The sequence below is a fragment of the Phaenicophaeus curvirostris genome, chromosome 1 (assembly GCF_032191515.1).
Source record: "Phaenicophaeus curvirostris isolate KB17595 chromosome 1, BPBGC_Pcur_1.0, whole genome shotgun sequence".
In the NCBI taxonomy this organism is placed as follows: domain Eukaryota; kingdom Metazoa; phylum Chordata; class Aves; order Cuculiformes; family Cuculidae; genus Phaenicophaeus; species Phaenicophaeus curvirostris.
Window position 1 is genome coordinate 95,383,611 of NC_091392.1, and position 25,024 is coordinate 95,408,634.

At 36.7% G+C, this 25,024-nt stretch overlaps 1 protein-coding gene across 2 annotated transcripts; it reads left to right on the top strand.

Moving 5' to 3' along the window:
• The first annotated feature begins 1,581 nt into the window (after positions 1-1,581).
• Positions 1,582-24,339, top strand: LOC138726950 (suppressor of tumorigenicity 14 protein-like). 2 transcript variants are annotated; one of them, XR_011338504.1, is made up of 16 exons: positions 1,582-1,656; positions 2,297-2,421; positions 3,335-3,402; positions 4,390-4,571; positions 4,670-4,708; positions 5,463-5,682; positions 8,262-8,398; positions 9,754-9,851; positions 10,850-10,962; positions 11,828-11,961; positions 15,973-16,080; positions 17,099-17,218; positions 17,789-17,972; positions 18,671-18,851; positions 20,542-20,678; positions 23,719-23,851. XR_011338504.1 is itself a non-coding variant. In XM_069869068.1 (16 exons), exons 1-16 carry the CDS (start codon positions 1,632-1,634, stop codon positions 23,875-23,877), a joined length of 2,121 nt encoding a protein of 706 aa, XP_069725169.1. In that variant the 5' UTR covers positions 1,582-1,631; the 3' UTR covers positions 23,878-24,339. The 2 variants fall into 2 exon arrangements, 1 of the variants encoding a protein (XP_069725169.1); XM_069869068.1 differs by having other exon boundaries at positions 18,671-18,942; positions 23,719-24,339.
• The last annotated feature ends 685 nt before the right edge of the window (positions 24,340-25,024 follow it).

A 25,024-nucleotide genomic window follows, 5' to 3' on the forward strand; every position in this document is an offset into this window, starting at 1 on the left:
TGCTCTGAGAGGTACTGCTATGGAATCGGGTTCTCTGAATGTATACAACTTTTAAAAAGTCCTGATAAAATTTTTAGAGGTGATGCAAAAGCAGTTTTATTTCCTGGGGGCTTTTTTGTGGGTTTCTTTTCCATGAAGGAAAGAAGCAATGTATTGATATAAGTCAGTCATCAGGTTTTGTGTGTAGGAGATAAGCTGTTGCAAAAAATGAGGACTTGATCAAAAAAGACTGTCTATCATTGTAGTTTGTATTCCTGAGCTGTGAGGATTGCCTTTTAATTAATCTCATTAATTGTCTCTGTGTTATCTGTGTTGGAGTTGGTTTGTTTGTTCTTTTTCCATTTTCTGGGGTTAAGTTTTCTTGGGCCTGTTTTGTTTTTCTAGGTTTTGTTCTTTGTGTGCTCTCTCTCTCTCAACATGCCTAAAGCATGTTATTTCTCCACACACATCCTTAATTTTCTTATATCACGCACAGAATACCCTGAACTTGTTGGTTTGCTGACTTAAAACTGTTTTTAATTTCAAGCAGGAAATGTGATCATGAATTGCATTGCAGTTACGTTTATTCTGTGGTACCAGCTTGAGGCTGGAAATTTTAGATGGTCTGTGGAATTCTGCATTTCTTCTCTCTCATAAATATTTTTGTGGATTCCAGCAGGTGTTCATTAGAAGTTGCTTCATTTACCTTGCTCTAGAAGCTTTTATCTGTAAATTGTTTGCGTGTCCTTTGCATTTTGTCTTAAATTATTTCCTGCTCTTCTGTTTCTGAAAGAAGGGGGCAACTGATCTGTTTTCAAATGATGGGATCCCTATCCTGCTTAGCCTATTAGGAAAACAAAGAGTTACAGTGATGGTAACTTTTCCTCCCCACCTTCTTTGATTGCAGATCAGCTGGCTCCAGCTTCAAGCAGTATGGCAAAGGAGAAAAGAGAGAAACCTGTGTGGTGGGGAAAGCAGTATGTTAGTCTGGGTTATATTTTTAAAAAATGAGGTAGATTTAGGACTTCACTATTAGGTTTGTTAAAAGGCATTTGTCAAGGCATCATGATGCAGGCTTCACCTTCCAGCCGGGTTTCTGTCTACAGCATACCAGCTCCATACGACTCTGAGCAGACTGCAGGGCAGGTAAGAAACACGGCTAAGCTTTATAGAAGGAATGCAGTAAAAAACAGCGAAGCTTTACAGTGGGAATGCAGTAAATGATCTCTCTGCACACTCTGGTATTGGCTCTGTACTGACCTCTGTTCTTCAGAGGCAAATTGCTTGTAACCAAAGTGATAGGAATTTTCCTCCCCAGTTATACAGCTTGATACGCATGTCACAAACGTGTGGGTTTCATATGTAATAGAGCTTGTAATATGAAAGATATTATATTAATTTAAACTTCTTTGAAAACTAAAAGGGCAAATATAATAAAATGTGGTACAATAGCTCTTCTTGTGTTATCTTACTATTACTAAATGATAACTTTCTGTGTCTCTCCTTAGGGAAGCCTGCATATTCACTACTGTTCATCCTACCAAGAAGGCTTCTCTCAGAAGTACTGTTTCCTCAAATGGATGAGGGTGCATTTCTGGAGAAGATGGCTTCTAGGAATACTACCTGTAATTTCTCTAGTAATTACAGTAACCATGCTAGTCCTGCACTATTCATTCTGTAAGTGTTATTCTCCAGCACAATCTGGAATTTTGCATTTTGTGAATGGTCAGTGTGAAAAGCTCAGCACAAAGCAGCTAAGCATGTAACGTGTTTAAACTTTTGACTTTTCCTTGATGTTTTCTATAAGGCAAAAAAATGCACAAAATTTAGCTGTTGGTAGTTGCACAAGAATATTGAAGGTATGTATTTTATCTCTAATTTTTTTCTATTTCTGCTTATGAATGCCATCATTACTATAAATGCCAACTTTCCAAAGAACATACAAGAATTACCCATCTTCTATTCATTTTCCGAAGTAAAGCAGATAGCCGTGTAAGCTCCTTGCTAGATATCGACTTATAGCCACTAAAATCATAGCTCTACAAGAGGATGACACTACGGAAAATGGAATTTTAGCAATTAAAACTTATGAGCAGAAAGGTCTGCCTGAACCTGTACCTCACTCTGCTCCTTTTCTTCTGGATATTATATTATCAATTGGACAGACTGTGCTCTGGCAATTATTGTGTGTTTCTCCTAAGAACCAATGCCTATCAATGCCAAGGACAAATACATGCTTTTGCAAGACTCTTGTTCCAGGAGCTTTTCTGGAATGTTATTATGTGTCCTAACTTTTTAACCTTTTTTCTTTCCACAGCTCCAGCTTTCTCTGTTCTTTATATTGGTGGAAGCATAGAAATTTCTAATTTAACTTATACAAATGACCTGAATGATCCAAAGTCACAGCAATTCCTCCTGCAAGCAGAAGCAATCCAAAATTATGTAAGTTCCCACAGAAGTATGACAATAATTTATAAATATTTATTACAGAATCAGACTGGCAATGAGAAGAAGACTCCAGTCTGTTACAGGGCTTTTTTTCCCCTCAAAAAATAGTAAGTTTAAAGCTAGCAAATACCTTGATGATATACATCTTTAGGAATATAGCCAGACAGCTGAGGTTGTGTGTTGGACAGTAAGGTAAACATTTCCTGGGTAATAAAACCTGGAGGTTTCAATTTTATGCACAAATTATTCTTCTTAAAAGGATTAGGAGTGTGGTTTTTGTTTTGTTTTACTATATTCAAATATTCTTCCTTACTACATTTTTCTCTGATTTTCTTTTTTTATCATAGCCCAACTTCAATGCTTATTTTTTTGTTTTGTTGTGTTTTCCCTTATCCCCAACAGCAATGCTTGGTTTCTTGCCCTTCTTATGCTAGTTCCTATTTGTGAGATCAATACTGTTTCCTGGCTACACGTGAACAGCAGTCTTAAATACAAAGCAGTTCTCTGTTAGTCTGTATTTCCCTAAAGAGCTAATCAAGCATCTGAAAGCTGCTTTGTGAACAGCAAATGCAAGTTGCTCATGTCCAGATTTTATGCTGGAAATTTAAAGACTAAAGCAAAACTATAAATGTATTCATAAAGTCTCTTTTTCACGGCTAATTATCGAGAGCTATCTCAATGATCTTGAAATGTGATATGAATTACAGGCAATTTTTTTAGTGGAAATGAGTGCACATTTATGAGTCTTACTTGACATATTTTGTGAAAGTGATGCACAGTGTAATATGGGAGGGGGAACAGGTAGGGGAAAGAAAGAAATAAGACAAATATTCTTATAGCATAAGATATATTGACACCAAAATGCAATACTTTTTTACATTTTCTTTTACCGTTCTTTTGTTGTCAGTTTGCAAAATCCTATGAGTCCTCCTCCTGGGGAAAATACTATTTGAAATCTATCGTGGTGACTTTCAGGTAAGTTCTGTTTCAGCATTTGTGTAAACTTGAGATGTTCACTTTTGTTTGTCTTCACTTCTTTAGTGTGTTTTAAATTAGTTATCTGAAAGAATATACAGATATCTATAATATGGAATGAAAATGTAGAAATGTACTTCAGTACGTGAGCTAAGAGCTAAGCTAATCTCTCGCCCTTTAGAATGTGTTAGAGAGAACTGAGTTTGATTAATTGTGCCTTGGATTACAGATTGTGCTGTAGTCTCTTCCTCTAATTTTTACTATTGAAATCACAGTTCAGCAGGGTTTTTTCTCTGCCACTTGAATGATGTTATTGTGGTTTTGTCTATTTAAATTAAGTTACTCTTTAACTTCTCAAAACAAAACTCAAAGACATAATTTTGGGCAAGGTTCTCTACTTAAGCTCCTGGTAAGAAATGTAAATACATTGAGTAGATGGCTGCTACTATCCTGACAGGCTTTGGAAGCTTCTGAAAGGTCAGTCCATAGGCTGTTTTGAAAGGAAGAATATGATGGACAGACTCTTTGAATCATTTAAATAATTATTTGTATACACACACATACAGTTATTTATTTTATCCATAACTGTGTGAAAAGTTATGTTAACATATGGACATATAATTATATTGTTACATGGTGTGACACTAATTTAAAAATGTTAAGGAAAATGTGTCTAGAACCTTAATATGGTCTTAAATGTGTTTAATTTTGTGAAGGGCTGGAAACATCCAATTCTGTAAAAATGATTGCAAGAATCTTCTCCGAAGTGTGGTTTTTTTGGGCTCAGTGTGATACTGTTTAAGAAACATATTTTTTAAGTATTTCTACTGTATAGAAACAGCAAATGGTAGACAAGAATGCTCTTTGCTCTGTGTTCAGCTGCAATATTTTGCACAGCAGTTCAACTGACTATGAAACTGTGCAAACTGAAAATGCAGACCAGTGGCAAGCATGTTCAAAATATAACACATTTTTTTCCCTCCACAGTGAAGGAGAGTCTGGACTTCGAGCTTACTACTGGAATACATTCTGGGCACCACAAGATATAGTTGCTTCTCTTAAAAAACTAACTCCAGTTGAGCAAAAAGAAATCTGTAGTAAGCAAGCAGCTCGCATGTTTAGTTCTTCTGGGGAGGAAGATTTGGATCTGGTCACAATGGACCTATTTGGTAACAATGTACCTGTCATTTGAAACCTATTCTCTCTATTTTTTTCTTTCTCTGGTTTTTGTCATCGACTTGTGTAGCTGATAGTTATTAAATTTCAGTTTCAGATTCTGCAGAATATGATGTGATGCTAAAATCAGGTAATTCTTCAATCTCAGCTACTATAACTTTGGGGGAAAAAAAAAAGATCCAGTAACATAATGTGGTATCCAGAACATAATGTGGGAGTTTCTCAGTTATTTGTGTATCTGTAGGGCCTACAAACTAAACCAGACTAGAGGCCTCCCTGGCCTAGTCTTCAAATAATGGCTGAGAGCAAAATGCCTTACAGCTTTTATTCTGATGTTCTGAATAGAATGGTTGAAATTTAATAGCTCCTTCTGAACTGCAATGTGCTGTGGCTCCTTCTCTTGGCAACTTCTAAAAAGCTACTATATAAAATTATACATAATTTATTTGCCTTGTGACTGGATAATTTTGATTATTAATAGTTGATGATCAGTAGATCATCTTTAGAGCTTTAATTCACTTTGCCTGGTTTCTCCATAACAAGCACACCTCAAGATTGGCTTCATATTCTAAGTGCTCTCATTATGTGCACAGGGGTAGAGAGAAAATGACAAAGGGAGTAGTAGATTTCAAGCAGAGATGGCAGCATCTGCAGCCAAGTGTCCTCCTGCTTGCTGAGTGTATGATGAGCTGATGGTGGTGAGGCATTGTGCCTCCTTGGCCAGAGCAGAAAGATAACAGTGCAGCCTGGTAGGGAAAAGGGAATAGAATTGTAAAAGATAAGAAGTGTGATTGTCGCTGCCTCTTCTGAAATTTTAACCAATAACTTAATTTACCTTTCAACTTGACAGTTTTTCAGCCAGTGATCTAGCTTTTTTTCTTTAGCAGTATCCTTTGACCTGTATGCCAAGCCAGGTAACAACAGGACTCTAACTCTGATGAATCCCAAAAAGTCTTTTTATCAATGGAGGCTCCGAGTTCCTTCTAACTATGTGGTGAGACTGGTAGTTATCACTTTGCATGGTGTCACTCCAGAGAGCTGTGCATCACACCACTTATCAGCATACGATTTCCTTCTTCCTTTGCAGAACAAGATCATCACAAGGTATGATAGAACAAAATAAAGATGTTTTATTGAGCTGTACAGAAAATCTGAAAATGTTGCAATGTCAAAATGATATCAAACAGCCTTCTAAAATGTATGGCTAGACGTACACCTTAATTAAAAATCTTGTATGAGGCTATAAAAAGATCTTCCATATTATCCCTCCCCCAATGAATTATAAATTCCTGTGGATTTTTGCCCTATATCATGACTAATTTTTACTGGTTTCAATTTCATGCAGCTAATGTCACAACTCAAAAAGATACAGACCCTTTTTTCTTGGAGTATTGTACTCTATTACTTTCACAAAGCACATGTTTTGTAGTAATTCAGTCACAGGCAAATCCCTATTCATGACAGGTGTTGTGTCTATGGAAGACTCCATACTCAGAATCACCCTGTAGTCTGTTTTCATAAGTGAGATCAGATGATCTTGGAACCTTCAGTAACTCTCAGTTTAAAGATTCAAATTTAATGAATTAACTTATTATCCATCATGCATCTTTCTTCATTAACAAAATAAACAAGTTTTAGAATTTGAGGATGGATGATTTCAAGTAAGTTAAAGCATTGCTAAGTAATTGAGTTTCAGGCACTACCTGAGCATGCAGACTAAGTTAGCAGTGTCTGAAATGCAATTACTCAGTAGTGCTTTAACATACTTGAAATAAGTAGATGGTCCTCTTCATCTCTATGAACTGATTTCTCCCTCTTCTTATGCAAAAGTCTTGCCATTGCTGACGAATTTTCAGAAGACCAGAGAGGCATGAGCTCAGGGGTTTTGTGAGGAGTTAGATTGTAGTATAATATAGAGAATCCTATTCCTGATGCTGGACTGTGTCTGATCTCCTGCTGATTATGGATTATTGCCAAGACTGTTACTCCATTTTGCATTATTAGCAATGCCTCAGCTATCTGTGAAACAGAAATATAGATTCACCTGCATACACAAAAGAATTGGGAAGCTAGCAAAACAAGTAGAAGACGTAACATGTTCAGAAAATATTGATGCATTAAGTTGTCAGACAGAATGCTCAAGAATGTGCATTGATGTCTTGTTATTAAAGAACTGGAACAGAATTTGATGACAGAAATTATGTTAAAAGCCCTATGATGCCTCCAAAACATTGACTTTTTTGGTTTATTTTATTGCCAGTCTAGCCTAGCAAATATGTGGGCATCAGTTTTCTTAAAAAGCTAAAAGCAGATAGTCATATACCTAGGACAGATGGAGTAGAACTAATAATGATATCTACAATATGCATCACAGCCAGGAATTATTTTATTATAGTCATTATTCCCTGACATCCAGGTCTAGGATCACACATGGTGACTAAAAGGATTCTCACCAGTTTCTGTAAACTGCAGTAATACAGCTGTTCAGTGACAAATACTAAACAGTGAGCGAGCTGAGATTGTGAGATATACCGTAAAAGCAGGCATCTCGTGGACAATGTTCTTCATATGTGCTTGCCTTGCTTTTCTGAGGCTATTACAACAAAAGCTACAGCTGGAAGATAACCCAGGCTGTCAACTGGATATAAGATCAAGATGCTGAAAGATTTCCACATGGCAGTGGGGAGGGGAATCAAATCACCCATTTTATAAGGGATTTGACAGGTATTACAATAAAAAGGTTTTAATAATATCTGCCAAAGAGAAGCAAACCACAGGTCCATTGCATAATGTCTCGTATGAAATGGGAGCAGAGGATAGCCTTCTAAAAGTGGAAGTAGACTACTCTCAGTTTCAGGTTAAAAAATTTGATTTTAATGCTGCCACTCTGGATCTCAGTGATGAGTCAAAGAACATGATGCAGGATTGCGCTGGAAATATTCTCTTACTGTGCAGGCTTATCTTAATTGTTTTAATTTGCTATGCATAGAGAAAGAAAGCTGTTAGAGATTTTTCGCACACAGATTTGTAAATTTATGAAAAGGAATCCAAAATATGCTGTGGATTTCAAAATAGAATAAATAGAATACTGAACTTACAAATGCAAGAAATACCACCTCAAATTACAACTGATAGCAAGTATTCAAATTTCAAGATATAAATTAACTCCTCGTTATTTAAATAAAAAAATGATAAGAAATAGTTACTATGCATGGGTCTCCAGATCTTATGTGGCAGCTTTTTTGGTATGACACCAAGCTGAATGTTAACAGATTGGAAATGTTTTGAGCTTGTTTTTTTGCTGCATAGATCCTGCACAACTCTGCTGTGCTGGCACTTGTTGCCTTTTCGGTGCTACCCACTACTACTCTGTAGCACTATCACTACTGAAGTAACTTCATCTGGCACTGCCTTTCTGATGTTTCTGCAGGTCTGAAAACTTCCGAGCACCCGTTAGGCAAGAAAATCTGCAATGTTCACCCTGAGTGATTCAGCCTCAATGCTGGGAAACTCTAGCACTCATGTAGTATCAACTGGGTGAAAGAATAAGAGGGAAGTGGTAACCAGGGGAATGCTTCTGAAATGCAGATGACCAAATCAGTGTTGTTTCTGCACATTTCCTTAGCAAAGATAACTGGAATGTGGGAAATGGGTTTTTTAATGCAATCTTTGTAATTTTTCAGATGGTGTGAACCTGGTGCCTGGACTCCTGTTATACGTTTAACATCATCAGGTAATGTAATGTTGCTAACCTTCACACTGGACCAAAGAGAAGAAAGCAACATATTAAAAGCTCATTTTCAAGCTGTTCCTAAGATCAGTAAGTAATTAATAGAAACAGTCCTCTGATATAAGTATACTTATTCCTCTTTTTGCCTCTAAAAAGGTTGATATTGCCTAACATATCTGGAGGAGGGAATGTTGTCATTTAAGTCAGTGCATTGTCATTCTGATACACTTACAAAAAAAGTCTAAGAACTGAACAAATAGAGAACATCATTTGGTCTGAGATATTTTTTTCTCTTCTTGATCACTACCCAAGTCATCTTTCCCAGACATTACTCTTATTACAAAGGTAGAACTGTTGTTATTAAGTAGTGGAAGCAGATCAGCCAGCCAGATAGCACGACAGGCACTCCACGTCTAGCCAAAGCTCGATAGCCTCAGTAGCAAAGCAGCAGTTCTATCAGTTTTGGCAATCTATCCCAAGCTCAAGGAATACATGTTTAAAGAAAATGGAAAACAAAACCAAACACTTATTTCTAATATCTCTTTGATCCTTTTCTGAATACCCTGTTCGATGCAGTTAACTGTATAAGAAAAGTGTATATTCCAAAACTATGGAGTACTATGAATTTTGCAGATGTTCTGTAATTAGTGAAATACTTTGAATAACATTATTTTGTAACTTATGGAACAAAGCACAGGGGATAGCGTATGTCTGCATGTCTCCAAAGCTCGTACATTTCAGCTTTATGTCTCCGCAGATGCTGCTTAAGCAAATACTCATCCTACACACATCACAAATTAGAACTGCTTCCCTGTTCTGAAAAGGGACATTCTGAATTATGTGTAGCCCTGGTTTTGCCATAAAACTTTGTTATTTTCAATACTATCTTAATTTCTGCTGTATTCATATTCATATTTACTACGTTCAAAGACGTTGTTTAAATGTGGCATGAATTTTTAGACCCGACACAGACTTATTTGGTTTACGTTAAATCAGTCAGAGGTTTCATTTCATAGGGCTGATTGCTTTTTAATTTTTGAAAATGTCTACAGAAAGGTCAGCAGTAAATTGCAAGGGGGAGGTCTATAGTGTCCACATTTAATTACTTCTTCCTCTTACCATCAAAGAACATTTTTTAAGCAAAACTACATCCCAAGTAGTTCTTCCTCTTACCATCAAAGAACATTTTTTAAGCAAAACTACATCCCAAACAGTTCTGTGCTTACCTTTAACTGTAATTTCATTAAAAAAAAAAAGATAAATTCAGAGTGATGGGGAAGTGGAAGTTGGACGATTTTCTATTAATGCAGTCAAAATTTGAGTTTAATACTGTCACAGTCAATTCTAACTCTGTACATACAGAAGGGTCCTAGCAAGTGAAGTAGGCTCTGGACTTTAGCCCAGCAGAGATAACATTGTTCTTTGCTGATAAATTTCTCTCACAGTGTGTGGTGGTCATTATATTTCCTGGAACGGGACACTGAGTTCCCCTTATTACCCAAGTTACTACCCACCAAACATTGATTGCAGCTGGATCATCAAAGTAAGTGCTGGGAACTCTTCTGGGTAGAGATGACTTTGCTTTATATGATACAGATGTAAAATTGGGAGAAATGGCTTTCAGTGTGGGTGAAATGAAAGTAAAACATATTAAGATCACTGCACCTGACTTCTCAGGCACCCATTTCTTCCCTGTTCTACATGAAAATGTTAGCTGTGGGAAATAAACATTCTGAGCTTCTAAAAAGTTAAGTGTTATTCATAACAGAAACAAAGTGGTAGCAGCCAGAGGAAATTGCTAATAAACAGGATTTGGCTTCTATGGCAGAAAGAAAAACTGGTCATGTAATCATGCCTCATGTGACTGTATTTCCCTGAAATCTCCATCTGAATAAGCAGGACTTTGTCTGGCTCAGAAATTCAGCTCTAGATTTCCAGCAAGCACTTCAGCATGACCTAGAATCTGCTCATGGTTTCCACCGATTTTCTGGTGGTTTTAGCTGTAGCTTTATTAAGCATTTCATTACTTTTTTTTACTTTCCCTAGAAAAAGATGTTCTTCATGTCTACAAGTTGGTTATAGCCTCTAACTTTCACTTGCTCAATGAAATTTATTAGCAGCTTGTAGTACAAAACTCGCTTCTGTATGCCAGAAAAGGAAGAAAAAGGCTTTCTGAACCAGAGTGGTCATAGCTAAAGCAGTTGATTGACCAGCTACCATAGATGTCTTAAATTAACATAAACTCCAAGAAGAGGTGGCAGTACAAACACAGCATGAACCTCAGATGCAGTGCTTTGTGCTAGCTGCAGGAAGGCTTGCACTCCTTTGTCTGGCACAGCGTGGCCAAAATTGGGGCTAAAACGTTTTCTATACGTGTTGAAAATAGCATTTCTTTTGGTTATTCAAAGATACGGATTTACATCATAAAAAGTACAGCATTTTCAATCTGATAATAAGTAAACCAAGATTTACCACCTTAGAAGCACAGGCCTTTTCATTTTGTGGATATATGTGTTGTAATATTTCTCCTTTCATTTTTAGGCACCATTGCCTGGCTACAAGCTCTCATTGAAAATCCTCATAATACAAATTCAAGACAAATCTCCAGGGTCCAGTAAATGTGATAAAGATTGGTTAGAAATTGATGGAGTTAGGTGAGTAAATACACTTTTTTTTCTGGCATATTAGTTCTCACTTTGATGTACCTAAGAAAAAGGCATCTTGCCACTTCCAGTTCTGAAAGATAAATTTCAATAATAATTTGCATGCTTCCACTGAATTTTGGCAGAACTATGTCCTTAATCCTGCCCTAGAACTAAACACGTGTCATTGTTAATTTAAGCATCCTGTTTTTTCTAGTGTTACTCATTTATTTACCTTCCTGTTCCTTTTAAGAACAATGATATGGAAAACTGCAGGATTTTATGTAGCTGCAGCAGAACTGTAAATTCCTGGCAATCATCTTGATATCGGTGAATAGCCTGCATGATCTGAAGTTTCATTTTCTATATTAGCCTTCAATGATTGTAATTGTTTTCCGTAAATAACAAGAAGAAAACAAATAAAGAGAATTGCATTGTGTATGCATAAAAAAAAAATATTTGGAGTGATTTGTCTTTTAAAAGGAGCATATTGAAATGAGCAACAGCTGCTGGATTTGCCTGTATTATCCCATTACTGGATTTGTAGCCTTTTGGGTATGCAAACCCAGATAAGAAACCTGAAAGCAAGCATGCTTAGAAGTGGTTTGTACTTATAAGGTAGATTCTGATGTTGTTCATCTTGCTGTATTTTGTTTCAAAGTCTGCTAGTCCCAGAAAAGTTGTGGAGTGGAAGATATTTGTAAATAGGCTTCCTAATACTTCTGTTTGGCTGTTTTAACACATTAAAAAATAGGTTTTCCTTATTGTACTGTTTTAAAGCATTTTGGCACTGGTACCCTTCAGTAAAAGGAGAGATAGCTGGATGACAATGGCCAGTTCAGTTAGAAATTAATTATTCTCACTTTTGCCTTGCTAGATACTGTAAAACTCTTTCAGAAAACAACAGAAACAGAGAATATGGTTATTCTGTCGCAATCAACTTCCATTCTGATGAACTAGTCACCCACAGAGGGTTTTATATTGAGTACAAAGCCTTCAGTCACACAGACCGTAAGTGAATAAGCAAGTATTTTAATTTTTAAGGCATAACCATGTTTGACAGACCAACAACACACAAATTGAGCTGCCTTTTTTTTCTTAATATAATTACAAGAGATGAATGTTTAAAATGTTAATATGCATTTAATTGAAAAACTAATGTACAAAAATGAAAACCTACTCCAGCCCCTAACCCTAACATGTAACTCCCAAGCCTAACCCCCTAACCCTAGTCCCTAACTCTAATTAATGTATAAAAGTCTACAAAATCAGATAAAAGATGTTGTTAGAAACTAGTACTTATTTTCTAACTTTTAACAACACTTCTGTAAAGTGGGAAGTAAAAGTAAAATTTCCCAGTTTGTGTAGATCTAATTATTTGGCATTTTGCTAATGTTTAAAAATAGCCAAGCTGCCACATGAAAATGGTATGGCAGAGAGCCTCTTAGAATGACTCTTCTGCCAACAGGAGTTAACCATGAGTAGTTAGTTTTCTTTTTAAAATCACAATTCAGCTTGCTCTGGATCAGTTTCCATATTAAGACAAGCTACTGAAGTTTTCACTGAATGTTAATGAGGACTCCTTTCTAGCAGGTGTTGCAGAAATATGGCTGCATTTCTTACAGCCCTTTCCTGACTCCCTAGTCTGTACAGTACTGGATCAGTGTGAGATTTTTGAGAGGCTTCCAGAGGGTGGAACAGATATTTGCAGGAGATACACATATTTACGTGTGATATTTCTTAGAAAAGATACATCTGCAATATATTTTTTGTAAATGCCTTCTATTTCCATTACCCAGTTTAAGTCCAGGTTCCATGTTCTCTGTGATTTCAAGAGATCAGTTTAGTTTGTGAAGCCTCTTCAGATCCTCAGCTTGCTTGACTGAATGTAGTTCTGTTCATTGCTTACTTAGAAGTATTTATGTATAAGATCTCTGGTACAGACATTTGCTTCATGCCTTTAATTACTGATAAGCAGTAGATTTTGTGGTCAGTCATTCTATAAGACTCATATTTTCAGGGATTTATTTTTCCATTAATATGTGTGTCTTTCTACTAGAAAAAGTTGTAAACTATACTGCACCCCATGGTTACTCTGGCTACTGCCTCAAAAACTGACAAGTCAAAGCCTAAGAATACCTTTTTCTACAGAGGAAATCCCCAGTCTTTATTGTGTGTACAAGTCTTTATTTTGTGTGCTCTGCTCTGTTTCTAGCACTAAGCCGGCAAGCAGATGGCTCAGTCATGAAATCAATCCTTAGTCACAATTTTAAAACTCACTAGGAGGGGTAGATTACCTGTGTTGTGTCAGTATCAAGTCAATGCAGCAAAGGCATTTGTGAGGGAGCAGAATGTATTGAGAGCAGTGGTGTTCAATGACAGCTGTGCCTGTATGAATACTAAGAGGGAGAGGGAGGAAAAAATATCATTTTCTCTCACATTTTTAGTAGCTGTAGCCACTCACCTCAGATTAGCTTCTTCCCGTTGTTGAGAGCCTACCAAAGCACAGTTATTAAAAATCACAGGCATGGCTCTGAGTTGACCCGGAAAGTAAATGCCAGCCTTCAGCTGAATAACTTCAGGGAGTGGTGAAGAGAACACAGAGAGGTTCAGGCTTTAAGCTAGAGCTAGCAACATAGTGTGTGTTTTCCTCTCACTGGCATCACATGCAAAGGCAGCGAAGAGGACTAAATGACTCCAGACTGGAACCCATTAAATAAATGTAGGACAAATGCGTTTAGTCCTTCAATCTGCTTTAGCTGTTAATTTGTCTGTGGTGTTGAAGGGGAAAAAGTTTAAGTTGTCTTTGCCTGTGCAGAAAGAGAAGCTTTTTGGCTACTTATTCTTCCACAGATCATTCATCTTTCCTTCCTTTCCTTCTTTCTTTCCTTCCTTTCCTTCTTTCTTTCCTTCCTTTCCTTCTTTCTTTCCTTCCTTTCCTTCTTTCTTTCCTTCCTTTCCTTCTTTCTTTCCTTCCTTTCCTTCTTTCTTTCCTTCCTTTTCTTCTTTCTTTCCTTCCTTTCCTTCTTCCTTTTCTTCCTTTCCTTCCTTTCCTTCTTCCTTTCCTTCCCCATACCTCTGAAAAAGTGGAAGAGGAGAAACATTTTTGATATATTGAGGAGAAGTGAAAGAGAAGAAAACTTTTGGCGAAAGGCTGTTTCACAATAACGTTGCTAGGTTTGAAAAGTGCTTGATGAAACACTTATTCACATGAGACATGAAGCTGGAATATAATACACAGAGATGAATTTGTACAACATTGCGTCAGGAAATTTGTATTTCCAGTACTAAGAAGAACGCCTAGTTTTGAATTTTCTCCACCACTCTCCTCTTCCTTAGATGTTCCTGTGTAAAATCCATTATCTTAAGAAATTTAAGAGGTATTTTCTATTGGTGGTAACTATATGTCAGTGCTGAGTCAACCCTTAGAGTGAGGTAGTGAATGTGAATTTGATTTTTGAAGTCCATTTAGGTGAATATTGATTTATATAATTCAGGCTGCTTGATAAAAATCTTCATCAGATATAAATTCCTTTTTTAACATTCCATTTAGTTTATAAATGGCACTAGCTTTTATTTTTAATAGACTTTTTAATGTTTCTTCATGGTACAGTCCTTTGTTACAGTATAGACTGTAGCAGCATTTCTAGTGCCATTAATTTTATACTTTTCTAGTTTGTCCTTAGATACACAGATAGAACATGTATTCCTTCAAGCAACCAGTCTGAAGGCTGGAAAGGCAACACAGATGGTAGTACTGAATTAGTTTTTGGTAGGGCTGTTTTTTCTTGTTTGCATTCTCCTTTAAACAGTTTGTTCCAGGAAGTTTAGGGCCTGGCTGTAATTATCTCTAAAATATTGGTGGATGTCTTTAAATTCACATGAAGGATGTGGTTGAATATCTAAAAGTCTGGAAAAGAGGCTGTGTCATGCATTTCTTTAAAGAGTGGAAGAACAGAAAAAAACACAAGAAGGTAATTTTACACCAATCTTTACAAGTTAAGCGTCAAAAAAAAAATATGCAACAAGTAGTGAAAGCAAACTATTTGTAAACAGTAGAAAAGGTATTAAAATCAGCATGGAGTTTTTAATTTTGTTTTAGTTCTTTGCTGTGAGAGGATAAACAGAGAAGTTGTACTTCATCTCTGTCTTGTGTGACGAATTTATCAGTAAGTAAAAGAAACACAGTGAGAAAAAAATATAGAAAACTGTTTCCAAAGAATGGCTGCCGATGACTCATTACACAAATTGAAGGATATTTTCATTGTCATTCTGCCAGTATCTGTTATGAGACTTCTCATAATTTTTGTTAGTCATCTAAATGACAGATTAGAGAAGATGATTATGAAATAGGGGAAGTGCCACACAATGAAATGAGAGTGTATTTAAGAGGGATGTGTTTATAAGTGATCTTGACAAGCTGGAGAACAGATATGGAGAAAATGATAATTCCATTTGATAAAGACAAGATCTGAACCTTGATAATCAAATGCACATGTGGATTGCTAAATTGCTTTTCTGTGGAAAAATGGCTGGGGGGTGATAGTGGCTCAAAAGCTGACTTGACTCATAAAGCCATAAAATTTTCCATGTATGTTTTGTGTTTGGTGTTTTTCCAATTTTGGGTTTGGTCTGAGTTTTTTTTTTGTTGCTGGTTTTCATTTGTTTGTTTTGTTTTTGTTTTTTTGAAGTATCACACTAGGATATAAGACAGGATTTTCAAAAGATATTCCCAGTAACCAGTGGGAAGGCTTCAGCTAGAGTACTGTATTGACATTGGGCACTGCACACCAAAGAACGTGGGGAACAATGAAGAGATGCCAGAGTGACCAGAATGTAACCCAAGGTCAGAAAGTGTAGCACAAGTTAGATAATGCAACGAGTCTCTATGTCACTGGAGGCAGACTGATATCTGGCAGAAATGGCACAGTAATATCAAGATGACCTCTGGTAGGGAGTGTAGCACATGGCTGCTAGCCAGCTATTTGGATTATAAAGGATTTACAGACCTTTATTCTTCAGGTTGTAATCCAGAAGAGTTGAACTGTGGTGATGGGAAGTGTAAGCGTCAGTATAAGACTTGTAAAGATGATGACAGCTGTGGGGTGGAAAGTGATGAAAACAACTGCTGTGAGTATATATTTTTAGGTATTTTCCAAAAGATGGTGGAAGGCAGAAGCACAAAAAAAAATGCTTAATTTAATAGATAAATGTAGTATCTCTATGTATTTTTTCCTAGCACAAAGTACAAGTTTCATAACAACGCAAACAAAACATACCGAGTTGAACTAGTTCTTGGAAGAGTCTAGACAAGAAATTAATGAAGCAAAATTCGATAACAATTAATTTAGTTAGATGACCTAACCATGGCTTGCTCGTTATCTTACTAGAAGGGCACATTTTCCCTAACTGCTGCCGGATCAGACCAAATAATGTTAAGGGAGAGAGACATAACGGCTTTGGGACTTTTGTCAGATGCATGGTATCCTTATTGTAGATCCATCATGTTTATGGAGATTGCTGGTGTTAATGTCTCCCTAGCGACTTGTTGTATTTTGCCTTGAAGTAACCAGGAGTACATCCTTATTAGTTAAAAAATTCCTTCCACCATTTGAAGATCACTGTAAATAACTGATAATAAGGATGACAGTAATGAAAGCCTATTGCTAAGATCTGTCAGGATTCCCACATAATAAACTGTGATATTCCTTAACCAAAAATTTGATGAAGAGATGTATAAAACTTTTTACAAAATTTTCTCAACTTTCATTTAAAACCAAAGAAGTTGCCTTATAGATGATACCTGATTTAGAATTTGTAATGCCAGTAGCGCTAGTGAAGGTAAAACAAAAAATCTGACAAGCCTGGTTTGCTCAGTTTAGAGTGAAGTAAAATGGGAGTCAAGTTCTTCTTTTTCCTCATTGACAGTGGAGATTGAAATTGGTGTGATTGTTAATAAAAGTGGTGCATTTCCCTGTTCCCTCCCCATAGAGGGACAGGTTTAAACTAGTGCAGACTATGGCTTCAAGCAGACTGGAATGTGTAGCTTTGAACAACTTTCACCACTGAGTAGGCTGAACATGCAAGTTTTTTAATAATTTTAATCTGTGGCTCCAAACATGTGACACTACATTCTCTCTCATTTCAGCCTACAAAAGCTGTTCCCCTTATGCATACAAATGCCTCAATGGAAAATGCTTGCTGAAATCAAATCCTGAGTGTGATGGGAAAAGAGACTGTACAGATGGATCTGATGAAATGAGCTGTGGTGTGGTAACATTTATTTAAAAAATACTTAATGACTTGGGAAACTGAGTCAGGAAATTGTACTATGGCCAAGGATTGTTGGATTTAGAATTGATTAAATCAGATGGGAGTTTAAAAAAAATTAATCTCTTTGTAAAGGTCTGTAAGAACATGTCTGTCTTGAATTTTGCACTGTTTTATTTTAAACTCACTGATCTGTCTGCAATGACTTATTGCACAGTGGATAAGCTTGCATGTCTTAGTGCTTGTTCAACTGAAATGCAGTCAGGGAGCTGTGTATGAAAGGAGTGAAAAGACATCAGATTTTATTCAAGTGAGCTTTTGGAATGTCTTATTGAGTTACTAACCTCTTTAGAAAGTGGTAATCAAGGACGGTCAATGATTGGTTTATTCTTAACCGACCTACTGAGTGAGGGCAAGTATACTTAACTTTTTACCAGCTGTACAGCAAGAAAATACTTCTTTTTCCCAACAGCTGTGAGGCCTATGGCTGAAAGTTTATGTATCAAGCATAGCAAAATGAAGTGATCTTGTGTGCTCCATTACTAGTTTATTCAATTATTTCTATTAGCTTGTGGAAGACGCCAGCTTAAGAAAAACAGAATCGTTGGAGGTGAAGATGCAAGATCTGGAAAGTGGCCTTGGCAAGCAAGTTTACAGATGGGAGCCCATGGCCATATGTGTGGTGCAACTGTTATTTCCAATAAATGGCTCATAACTGCTGCGCATTGCTTCCTGGATTCTGAATCTGTGAGGTATAAAGAAGTTACACTGTCAGAAAGTATTTGTAGTTTAAAACCTTACAATGTTACTTTCAATAGTCTGCAGTGACTATTCCTTGACTAGATAAGTTGATTCAGGCTATAACTCTGTGACATGGTATCAGTACACAAACACTGAATACTGTAGTTCTTCTGGCTTCTAAAGTCCTAAGTATCTGAAGTAATTATTCCGCCACCATTGCCAGTGAATCCTGCATGATCAAACACCTTGTTTTGTTAGATTCAGGGTCCAGACCATTTTTGTAGAAGTCTGAGATTTTCTGAGTAGAAGCTATGGTCTTTTCTCCCACAGAAAGGGCTATTTATTAATAAGTGTACTGTAAAATTCACCAGTGTTCAGTTTAAGTAGAGTAAATTGAAAAGACATATATCGTACATGGGGCATGGAGAAATAGAGTTTATTAATATGCTTTTATGACTTCCAAAGCATGGTGCATTGCAAGGAATTGGTCTTCTATTTCCAGGAAATTATTATTTTCAAAATGGTAAGTAAAAGCATTATTTAATATTTTAGAAGACAGACCATAGCACATTCCTCGTTATAAGTAGTATTCTACTCCATTCACTTTGGTTTTGATGAATTTCATGAAATACTGAACAGTAGATAAAATGGAGTGAGCTGACACTGCATAACTTTCCAATGGGACATTCTGAAAACATTCTTTTTGCAGATACTCCAGTCCATCAGGATGGAGAGCATATATGGGCCTACATGCTATTAATGAAAAGAACAGTCGTGTAGCTATGAGATCAATCAAAAGGATCATTGTCCATCCACAGTATGACCAATCTATCTCAGACTATGATATCGCCCTATTGGAAATGGATTCACCTGTATTCTTCAGTGAGCTGGTACAGCCCATTTGTTTACCCAGCACCTCTAGAGTATTTATTTATGGAACTGTCTGCTATGTAACTGGCTGGGGAGCCATAAAAGAAAATAGTATGTTCATTTCCTGGATCTACTTCTTGCAAATTTGGCTTAATTTTAAACTCTATCAATAAATTATTTATAGTAATAAGAGAATATACCTGGGTTTATTTTGTATACCTATTAAAGGTAGAAAATATCCCTTTAGGTACATCCTGTGAATCCTGAGTGTTTCCTTGGATGGCAGATGATAAAGCCAGTGCTTGTATTTGGGTGTCACAAACAGTTGAAAAATAAATAATCATGGATTTACAGAAATGTGCCTTTTTCATGCTCATGGCACATTTTTCCTGGGGAATAGGTCATAAGGAATCTTACAGGTAAAGAAAACAGTGACTTGCAACTATCGCAGAGAAAGAATTTGTCTCTAAGACTGTGTTTGAAAATATGGGGCCGTGAACAGCAATAATTGCAAAAATGTTGTGAAGGGGTTTTTGTTTTGTCTGTCTTAACCAAAGGCAATTTAATGTATGCCATATGAAGAGTCCTACCTGCGCAGCTTGGAGTAGCATGCTGCAGTGGGGGAGGCAGGAAAAAAGTGGAGTTGAGGAGGGGCGATGGAGGACCCCATGGGATTGTGGCCCTGTCTCAGCATTAAACAGGAGCCAGCTTTGAAACCTGGGCTTAAAAAGCTTCTCAACATTGCAGTGGTCCCCATGATCATACTGAGACATAATCCCTCAGGTTTAACCAGAAATCATGTACTATGGTAATTCTAGCTTTCTTAATGTGACTTTAAAAAAAGAGATTTAAATCTAGATAATAATGTAATAGGCTAGTGAATATAATGCCTTTACAGCTGATGCTTTCTTACAATGTCTTGCTATTTAACAAAATGATGTGGGTAATATTTAACAGTCCATGTAATGGCATATGAAAAAAATGTATTTTTCTATCTTACCTGTTTCATTCTCAACCCACTCTCAGGGCTGAATGAGCAAACAAACCAAATCCTAGTACTTCCTCTGATCATTCAGGTATTGAAAAAGGTTGTGTTCCCTGTTGATCCAAAACATGACTGAGGATATTTAGTTCACAATGACACCATGTGACAACACTATATTACAGAATTAAGCTCTTGGCATCACTTGTGACTTACTGGTTTGTTTTTGGTTTTGTTTTGAAATAGTTTTTCCCCTCTTAGCTTCATTCCTCACCTCCTTCTGTGGAACTGAGAGGATGGAAAGGAATGTAGAAATTTAATTTACTAGGATTTTGACAATGTTTGGAGCATAACTGAAGAGTAAATAACAACAAAAAACTTTGGACATAATTTGAAATGGCATTCAAAAGTACTCACACTGTGTGGAATCTTGCATTGTAATTTGCATGTGTTTTTTTACTGCTTTCTGACAAAAAAAGCTCAAAGAATAAAGATTAAGGAAATTAAAAGGTGGTGCTTAAGGGCCTCTATATCTAGAAAGTACTGTAGACAACAGTTTTCAAAAGCTAAGGGCAGGCAGCAATTGAAGAGAGGGGATTTATTCTCCTTCCATCCGAAGGGTAGATTTTGAGTTTGGAACAATTCTCTCTTGCTTTTTGACAAATCATATCTCTGTAAGAAATCTTTACCACCATAACCTCAGCAAGACTATTTGTATTTTTTTCTAGGTCAACTTGCTAAAACACTGCAGGAAGCTCGAGTGAAAATAATTAACCAAAGTGTTTGCAACAAGCTGTATGATGATCTCATCACATCACGTATGTTGTGTGCTGGGAATCTTAATGGTGGTGTTGATGCATGCCAGGTAATCTGGAATTTGTAGAAAAACTACAAAGGAATGTTTCCTTTCAGTGGAAAACTCTTTAGAGTTGTTTGTGGGGTTTTTTTTACTTAGTAACAGAGTGAGATGACCTGAGTATATGGCTAATTTAACACAGCAGTTAAAACTGTCCAGAATAAGGAAGGAAATTTGGCATAGATAATCTCTGAATATCTTGAAAAATGTTGCTTTGCAAAAACAAGTGGTAAAATGTCTCAAAACCAATTCATTGTCCTCTTCAACAGCTAAGTTTCCTATAAGAGAATAGAGATGTAAGGATAAAGGGAATAAAGTTAAGGCCATATGCAAGTTTTGTTGTTCATACTGATTTTTTTTTCTTACTTGATGTCTGGATGTGAGATTAATAAAATACTGTAACAGTATAACGAGTAATGTATTTTTACAGTTACAAAGAAATGCAAAAGGCAAGGGTAAGCTAGGTTTGGTAAATGTAGTTTCAGTGCTGCCTTTTGGTTTCAGCTTTGGTAAATGTAGTTTCAATGCTGCCTTTTGGTTTCAAATGTTCATTCCTATGTATAATTACAAGTTTTTATTACATTATGGTATCATAAGTTATATGACCCAATTTATTTGCACATACAATCAGAAAATGCTCTTTGGATGTACTTCAACTGTTTTGACTCTGCCTTCTTTCTCCTTCGCAGTTATTAGACTAGTTGTGTACTTTATCAATATTTAAATTTGTTTTGGTTAGTATCCATCATAAAATTACAAACATGGTTATTATACCAGTTATTGCGTAAAGGGAGAGAAATGTGTTACGGATTTTAGATTGTGGTAATTTGATAGAATTTTTGTGCAATAGATAAATGTTACTATTTTAATGTAATAGGATAATTTTTATAAGATAATGGGTCAAAATTCTTTATATGCAGTAGACTATTGGCATGATCTTTCTGCAATCTCTAAGTTCTAATTCAATGAATTATTGTCTTTGTTGACTTTGTGTGCAGTTTGTGTATAACCTTAGGCCTTGGAATTGTTTTGCAAAATATATTGTTTTAGAAGTTTGACATTGCTTAAAAGAATGTGCTGCTTATGGTATGCCCTTGATTTTTCAGATGGCATTTTAGCTGATTCTGCTATATGCCATACTACTTGATCTGGTTTACAACATAATACACGGTGTTTGACTCTTAGCATGCTGGCCCTCTGGGCCTTGAAGTTCTTAGTCTCTGTAGCATCTTTGCTATTTATTTCTTTTCTCTCACAAGTATTGTTCCTCCATGGTGCTAGAGAGGAATAATGTTGGCAGTTCAGGAAACCCCCACAGAAACCCTTTCACTACAGTTTCAGGCTTGTGGGCATCTTCTTTTGTTCCATTTCTTCATGGATACGTAAGCTGTGCACGTACTGCACAGGTTATGTGAAGCTTCCAGGCTTTTCATCTTTAAATCATATGATACTTACAGAGAGAAAATAATTTTTTACCCTCTCAGATACTGATTTCTTCTCACACTAGCATATTCTTTGGTCTTGGTTCCTCTTTTTAGTATCCTTCCTCTCTCCACTGGCATTACAGACCTTTTGGTCTCTTAGAACTGGCTTTGGTCTTCCAGAAGAGGCCAGACTATACAGCCTCCTTTCTCAAGCCACTTTGAGATCAGCCTCTTGGTTTATCAAAATTGCCAGTGTGACAGCAGCCTAAGAGAAAGGCTGCTGTTCTGGCTTCTGCTCTTATCACTAGATAATTTTGTTTCATTGGATGGTGAAAGGTTTCTATTGTTACCCTTTTCTCAGTATGAGGCTTTCTTGACCTCTTCCATGTTTTAGTTCCAACTGAGGGCAGCAAACAAATCCCAGGGTCAACTTACGGAGATGAGCTGCAATCATTGTGAATGAGAAGCTCAGCATGAGCCGGCCATGTGACTGGCAGCCCAGAAAGCTAACCATGTCCTGGGCTATGTCAAAAGAAATGTGACCATCAGGTCGAGGAAAGTGATTTTGCCACTCTACTCTGCTCTTGTGAGACCTCACTCTCAAGGAGTGCAGTAGTAGGATGAGGAGGAATAGTTTTAAGTTGAAAGGCCGTAGATTTAGGTTAGATATTAGGAAAAACCTTTTACTCTGAGGGTAGTGATGTACCGGAGTGTATTGCCCAGAGACACTGTGGATGCCCCATCCTTGGTGGTGTTTGTGGTGTTCAAGGCCAGGCAGGATGAGGCTTTGAGCAACCTGATTTAGTGGAAGGTGTCCCTGCCCATGTCAGGGGAGTTGGAAAAAGATAATGTTTAAGGTATTTTCAAACCCAAAACATTCTATGATAACCGTTCAGACTTCTGTGATCTGGTTCATTCACAGAAGGTATAAAAGGTTAAAACAATTAAAGACATAAAGAATTTGTGAGCTGAAATGCATTTTGATCCCGTGAATAAAATTAAACGGGAAGTTTTACTTTCCTAGATTGCTGTACACATCTGCCTGTTCTCTTTGAGAAGCCAGTTCTTATTTCTATATTCCTTAGTTGTTTTTCCTTCCTGTCCTTCTATGAAGGTAGACACAGTCTTGAAAATGAAACCATTGATAACACTTAATTGTGTCTGGTTTGGGTTTTTTTTAATTTTTTTTGGGGGGGGGATTGTATTTTCTTGGTTTGGGGAAGATTTGGGGTTGGGTTGGTTTTTCTTTTTTTGGTTGAGGTGCTGTGGTATCTTTCTGAATTCCCACTTTCTATCCCTGTCTTCTCCTCTCCCCACCCAGACTTTGATCAGTTGCTTTATGAATCCTGTAAGGGTTTATTAACAATGAGTAGTTTTTTAAACTTCTTGCTGCTGCTTTATATTCATCACTGTGCTACTTTCGTAAGTTGAAATAAACTTAATATGTTTGACATCTAGCTGGGTACATTCTACCCAGAAATATGATTCTAATACTGAATCGGGATTTGATGAAGAGAGGGGCAGTTATTTTCTGTCCTTAAGTAACCTAACTTTCATTACAATGCTCTGTATGTGTGTGTGTGTGTACGCATGTGTACTAATGGCTGAACCCCCTTTAATTTTAGGGAGATTCTGGAGGTCCCTTGGCCTGCACAGGAAAGGGAAATAGGTGGTACCTTGCTGGCATTGTGAGCTGGGGTGAAGGATGTGCTCGGCGCAATCGTCCTGGTGTATACACTAAGGTAATGGCACTTTATGACTGGATTCGTCAGAATACAAACTGATGTGCCAAGGAGAAAATGCAGATTATCCCTCTTATAAAAGCTGATTGCTACAGTAGCCTATCATGTCCATCTCTGATGTTATAACATGAAAACACCATTGACTGTATCTTTGTGGAAGAATGCACTTTCTTAATCAAGAAACTATCATTTGTTGGTTATCTAGCAGTAACTGTTCAGATTCAGAGCAACTTCAGATTCCTTACAGATTCATCTTCCTTATCCCTAGAAGTAGAAATAACATTGACTTAAAATAAAATTAACTAGAACCTGTAACAAAAATCCAGCCAAATCTGTCTTTTGCAAATGTTCTTTTCTCCTTTCATCTTCCCTGGCTATCTATATATGTTTCCACATACGCACGTCTGGATATTCATGACCACATCCCACATATACTCAACTCACAATATATTACCTTAGTGATGTTTCAGGCTTTTAAACATAAATAATTTTGTAATGTTTCTTGAAGATGCAAATACTGCAATCAGTATAGTGGACATAGCTGATCAATAATTCATTATTTAGTTATGCTGCCACTGCATGACTGTCCCTTTCTGGTCTGTAACTTTTGAGCTTTCTCCTGTGTTTTCCTAAAAACATCATATGTGTGTAGCTTACAAACATTAGGACGCAAGAAATTTTCATAAAAGAACTGGAAGAACATAATTTCGGTTCTTTAGGAAGGTGTTTAAATAACACAAAAGAAATACTCCATTTTAATTAATTAATCAAAAGGGAACTTTAATGCTTTCTTGCATTCTCTTTACAAATTGAACATAGCTGTAGGGTCTGGTGTTCTCAGTATATTTCAAGTGTATCTCCCCAGCTCTGGCACGTTTTATGCATTTTTCCAAGCTCCTGGTGGGTTCGCACTACTTTTCTGGATGTCCTTGGTCCTTTAATAAATGTGCTAAAAATGCAAGTGGCTATCTTTTATTTGTTCCATTGTGCCTCTGAAACTCCAATCCCCAGGTGCAGTCAAAACTACAGTTGTATGTCAGAATTCCCCCTTTCTGTAAAGCTGAGCCTAAGTTGCCTGTTTTACTAAAGCACACATTTAAAGGCACAAGTTTCTTTTCCTTATGTTGAAACCAGAGATGTCTTCACCACAGAAGAAAACAGTTTTCCTTCTGTTCTGTTTTAGATAATA